The sequence below is a fragment of the Thermobia domestica genome, chromosome 12 (assembly GCF_964235325.1).
Source record: "Thermobia domestica chromosome 12, izTheDome1.hap1.1, whole genome shotgun sequence".
NCBI lineage: Eukaryota > Metazoa > Arthropoda > Insecta > Zygentoma > Lepismatidae > Thermobia > Thermobia domestica.
Window position 1 is genome coordinate 158,325,790 of NC_137465.1, and position 6,072 is coordinate 158,331,861.

The 6,072-nt window shown below is 36.4% G+C and overlaps 1 protein-coding gene across 1 annotated transcript; it reads right to left on the reverse strand.

The window, feature by feature from the left end:
* Window positions 1-2,713: 2,713 nt before the first annotated feature.
* LOC145666156 (uncharacterized) lies at window positions 2,714-5,839 on the reverse strand. The gene is made up of 3 exons (XM_081733237.1): window positions 5,527-5,839; window positions 3,536-5,352; window positions 2,714-3,403 (listed from the first exon to the last, which is right to left on the reverse strand). The coding sequence occupies exons 1-3, from the start codon at window positions 5,837-5,839 to the stop codon at window positions 2,714-2,716; spliced, it is 2,820 nt and encodes a 939-aa protein (XP_081589363.1).
* Window positions 5,840-6,072: the final 233 nt, after the last annotated feature.

Consider the following 6,072-nt stretch of genomic DNA (forward strand, 5'->3'; position numbering starts at 1 on the left):
AACCATTTTCTAACTCCTGTATGAGCAGTGTTCTTTTATGTCTTCTCATATACATAAGCTAGTGAAATAATATACATTATTCATACCAAGGAATTATAATGCCATTGATATATAGCACAGTAGATATAGGATAGTTAGGCTAATTTGAACTTGAGAGACCCTTAAACTGGTTGGTTGCTAGGTGTTTGTGCTTATGCTCTTAAATGTTCGCGATTTACTTAACTGGTAATGGACTGTCTTCCAACAATGGAAACTTCCAATACTTGTTTTTAGTTTTTATTGTACCTTACTAATCGCTGGTTTTTAACTAACACTTAAAATAAACCACAAAGTACATATAATAACTGCACTGTGTTCATTGCACTTAAATAACAAACTTAACTTTAAAATTATGGAAGAAATGTTCGTGCCTCGTGCCTTATGCACCGTCTCTCTTCAACACTTTCCATCTTGAATAACAAATGAAATCTAAATTTCGTAGAAACAGTGTTTCCAGTTCTTAAAAAATATTACTACATAACATAAGACTTAACATGCCGCCCGCCAAAAAAGGGCTAGTGACCTTTTTTTTTTAAAAAAAAACAAAAGAAAACAAACTTTACATTACAACAAATAAAATAGACTAAAACAGGAAATAATAAGTATACTTTTACATGAATGACATTACGATTCATCATTACTTGGTAAAACACAAAGTCCTCTAATTGAGCGTTTATATAAACCATTTGAAGTTTTAACAGTAGCCACTCGAACCAAACCGTCAGGTCCAGAATGTACTTCAGTGATGACTCCCAATTTCCACGATAGAGGAGGTAGCTTATCTTCTTTGAGAACCACCAATTGACCTGGCTGTATGTTGGCACAGCTTCTCTTCCACTTATTTCTTCCTTGTAGTTGTGACAAGTATTCCATATACCATCTTCTCCAAAACTGTTGAAATTGTTGTTGGATCCTTTGCCATCTTTGAATTGAATTAATCTTCTCCTGATGTAAGTCACGTTCTGGTAGTGCTGTCAATGGTTGACCAATAAGAAAATGACCAGGAGTTAATGCTACTGGATCATTAGGATCATTGGATAATGCTACAAGAGGTCTCGAATTTAAGCAAGCTTCTATTTGTGTGGTTAATGTTGTTAATTCTTCAAACGTGAGATATGACATTCCCATGACTCTTCTTAAGTGGTATTTAAAGGACTTAACTGCAGCCTCCCAAAGACCACCGAAGTTGGGCGAATATGGCGGAATAAAATGCCATTGGATTCCTTCAGTAGTTGCAAAATTCTTAATCCTTACTTGATGGTCAGCTGTATGCAACAACTTTGCGACTTCTTGAAGTTCCTTGTTGGCACCAATGAACGTAGTTCCATTGTCGCTATAGATATGCTTGCATTTACCTCGACGAGATATGAATCTTCTCAAAGCAGCTAAAAATGCCTGACTAGTAAGATCACTCACAAATTCGAGATGGATAGCCTTTGTTGCTAAACACACAAACAGTGCAATGTAGCACTTCACCTTTGTTTTTGACTTTCTGGTACCAGTTTTGATGTAAATAGGACCGGCAAAGTCAATTCCAGAATTTATGAAAGGTCTTGTTAGTTCTACTCTATGTTTTGGTAGTTGTCCCATTAATTGTTCTGGTCCAGACGCCTTTAATCTTTGACATGTAATACACCTTCTAATAACTTTCTTGATGGCATTTTTACCATTAGGTATCCAATACCTTTGCCTTAGTGATGCTAGCATTAACTGACATCCAGAATGTAGCAATCGCCTGTGTTCATGTTCTATAATTAGTCTTGTCAGGTGATGATCTGGTGGTAGAATAATTTGATGTTTAGCATCAAATTCAAGTTCAGACATCTTTAATCTTCCACCAACTCTTAGTTATTGTTGATCACATATGAAAGGATTGAGAGACAAGAGTTTGCTCTTATTGCTAACTCTTCCACTTTCTTTAAGATCAGCCATTTCCTTAGCATAAACTGAGTTCTGAACTTCTCGTGTTAGTCTCATTAAAACTTCTTCAATTTCTTCCAAAGTAAGAGCGTCTACATTTCTTCTTGATGTTTCTACTTTAGCATTCTTGGAAAACCGCATACAATAAGCCAAGACTCTCTGAAGTTTGTTCAAAGTAGAGAATGTTTCGATTATACTATTATCTTGAGTTGTCACTAAGTAACTTGATTTTAATTTTTTCTGTTCAGGAATCTCTCTGAGTGGGGCAGGCTCCGTCTTAGGCCAATCAAGTGAAGAACACTGTAACCATTGAGGACCGTTCCACCACAAACTATTATGTATTAACTTGTCAGGACTTGTTCCTCTTGATATAATATCCGCAGGATTGTCACTTGAAGCGACGTGTCTCCATTCTCCTCCCACTTCTTGTACCTCAGCAACTCGATTGCCAACAAATGTTTTCCATCTATTTGGACTTGCTCTTAACCATGCTAAGACCACCATAGAATCTGTCCACATGTATACCTGGGATATTCGTTGTTTTAATGCCTTAGTTAACTTCTTGACAAGTTTTGATGACAACACTGCTGCACATAACTCTAAGCGAGGCAGGGAAATCTTCTTTATGGGTGCCACTTTGGACTTAGCACATAATAGCTTCGAAGTAACTTGACCATCCTTGTTGACGGATCTTAAATACACACATGTCCCATAAGCCTTTTCTGAAGCATCTGAGAAAGCGTGAACTTGAATGTCAATCAAGGTACCTGACTGAAGGACTGTCTACACTGATATCTGATAATGAAGGAATAAATTCAAATACTGTCTTGCATCTTTGCTGTAGTTCTTTAGGAAGTGTTTCATCCCACTCCAATCCTGCTTGCCACAGATCTTGAAGAATTATCTTACATACGATTGTTATTGGACTAACAATTCCCAACGCATCAAAGATTGAAGCAATAATACCCAACATCTTGCGTGTTGTTAAATTATTATTCGACCTTTGATTTAGAGTGAATCCATTCATCACTTGAAGTTGATCAGTTGCTGGATGCCAAAGTAATCCTAATGTTTTGACTTGACCCTTATCGTCTAAGCGTAATGGAAGTTGTGTTTCTCTCAATTCTTCAGAGATGGATTCCAATAATTCAGTACTGTTGGAACACCACTTTCTTAGCAAAAAACCACCCTTTTGTAGCATTTGTATTAATTCGTCCTTTATCTTTAAAGCTTCCTCCAAACTTTCAACCCCTGAAATACAATCGTCAATATAGAAGTCATTCTTGAGAATTTGTGCTGCCTTCGGATATTCACAAGCTTCTTCTGCACTTAATTGCTGGAGACACCGAGTAGCAAGGAAAGGCGCTGAGGCTGTTCCGTATGTGACAGTCTTTAATTCATATACCTTAATGGGTTCTTCTTCTGATCTTCTCCACAAAATCTTCTGGAATTTACAGTCACGCTCATCAATCAAAATCTGTCAATACATCTTCTCTATATCTGCAGTAAAAGCTATAGGGTAGGTGCGAAATCTTAATATAATTGACTGCAAATCGTCTTGCACAGTTGGACCAACTTTGAGAACATCGTTCAGTGAAATGCCACTAGTTGAGCATGCGGATGCATCAAATACTACTCTAGTCTTTGTAGTAGTACTAGCTTCCTTAATAACTGGATGATGAGGCAAGTAATATCCTTGAGTAATATTAGAGCTACCTTCCGCTTCCTTCATATGTTCCAAAGCTTCATACTCTTCAAGGAATGCGACATAATCTGTGCGTAACTTGGGGCATCTATTTAACCTTTTCTCTAGTTGTTGTAAACGCTGAACAGCTGTCTTATAAGAATCACCTAACTGGGTCACTTCTTGTTTGAATGGCAATCTCACTATAAAGCGTCCTGTTGAATGTCTTCTAGTGTTTGCGATAAAATGTTCTTCGCACTCCCTTTCTTCTTTGGATAAAGGAGTTTCTTGAATATCTTCTATTTTCCAAAACTTCTGCAACTGATGGCTTAAATCATCGTTGTTGTGCAAAAAGAATGTTCGATGTTCTGGCGTGAAGTTGTTGTGCTTTGGCATCTGATATTGTCCTGAAACTATCCATCCTAACTCTGTATTTTGGAGAACTGGAAATGCTCCTGGACGCACCTGTTGTCCTGCTTTGAGTAGACTAAAGAAAATTCCAGCACCTAACAACAAATCAATCTTACCAGACTTGTTGAAATTAGGATCCGCTAACTGTAAATTCGGTGGAAAGTTCCATTCTTTAATGTCAATATCAGCATCAGGTAAATTTCCCGCTATTTTGGGCAATACAAAACACTCAACATCTACACTAAAATCACTTACAGCAGAGAATATTTGTAACTTACTTCCGTATTTAACGTTGCAACTTACATTATTAATACCTTGTACAGGAACATTGATAGGAAATTTCTTTAATTTTAACCTTTGAATGAGAGATTCTGTTGCAAAATGAGATTGGGAACAACTATCAAGCAAAGCCCTAACCATATGTAATTTACCATTGCAATCTTTAACTTGAACAACTGCAGTTGAAAGTAAAACACGCACATTACTTTTAGGCTTCACAGAGCAATAAGTACTAGTATTAACAACTTCCTGTCCTAGAGACATTGACTTTTCTCCTACAGGTTCCGTAACAGTATCATTTTCAACACTGGCAGCATGATTAGGCTGTGATTTCTTAAAATCACTATGCAATAACGTGTGATGCTTGAGATTACATATTTTGCATGCACTTAGCGAACAATCTTTCGCTACATGGTTGACAACTTTCAAACAATTAAAACAAAGTTTGTTCTGTTTCGCAAAACTTAATCTTTTGGATACACTTAATTTCTGAAACTCATTACACTTGTGTAACGCATGACTTTGTTGACAAAACAAACACAAAACATTAGTACTCACATAAGATTGTCTAGCATTTTTTACTTCCTTGACAACAATAGATTTACTGAGATGCGATTTTGATTGTGTAGACTTTATCAATTCTAAGGCCTGGCATTTATTTTCTAAAAAGACATGAAGTTCTTCTAAACTAGCAAACTGTTCCCTATTTGTTTGATTTTCAAAGTCTTTACGTGTTTGTTCATCTAGCTTTTCCAAAACTAGCTGCGATAACAATATATCACCCAAAGGAGTATCTAACTGTAATGCCTTAAGTGCATTTACGTTACTTATAGTTTGATTTAATAATGTCCTTAAGTCCGCCACTGAATCTTTACTGACAGTCGGTAATGAAAACAATGCCTTTACGTGAGCAGTTGCTATTAGCTTTGGATTATTATACCTTTTGCATATCATTTCCCAAGCAAGTTTGAAATTTTCACCTGTCACTGGTATATTCTCAACTAATTTGCTTGCTTCACCTGATAATGAGGACAACAAATAATGAAATCTTTGAATATCATCTAAACTCTGATTGTTTACAACCAAACTACTGAAAGTATCATGAAAATGTCTGAAATCTATAACTTGACCTTTAAATATTGGTAGCTTTATGACTGGTAATTTTAGACACCCTGTATTCGCGGATGAATCACCTGATGAACTTCTATTGCTACTACCAGCCTTCTCAGCTGTTTCAACAATTGACGTCAATTTTGCAAGAGTATCGTAGTAAGTAGCTTCAAACAATTCTCTATCCTGTGTGTATTCGTCGCTTTCGTCCTTTAATTCAAGCTGTTTTTGCACTTCATCATATTCTTTGAATATATTGGGTAAACGTGCACACCTAACTTTAATTTGCATTACATCACCGTCTGCTCCAAATTGTTCAACAAATGTTTTCATTCTTGTAAGGGACGCTTTAGCTAGGCCTCTTGCCTTTATAAGAGAATTTGTATTTGAATCCATTGCTTGTGATATATCTACCTGAAGTCCTTATAACAACAGACCTTTACACAAGTAAAAGAAACAAAAAAAATATACTTAGCTACGTGACTGCTACATTGCGCCTTTGTTTTTCTGCAGATTGCAATGCACAGCTGAATGCGTAGGCGCGTACGTGATAAGTCCACTAGGTCAATTTTGCTTGATTCGTAACACTCACTGTCTTTACACACACATAGTCAATATGAATGTTTGAA

Coding starts and splice junctions, on each gene's coding strand:
- LOC145666156 (XM_081733237.1), bottom strand. CDS start 5,839: ATGGATTCAAATACAAATTCTCTTATAAAGGCAAGAGGCCTAGCTAAA. Junction 5,353..5,526: donor TAGCAATAGAAGTTCATCAG/GTGATTCATCCG, acceptor CCTCATTATCAG/GTGAAGCAAGCAAATTAGTT. Junction 3,404..3,535: donor CACTGAACGATGTTCTCAAA/GTTGGTCCAACT, acceptor TGTAAATTCCAG/AAGATTTTGTGGAGAAGATC.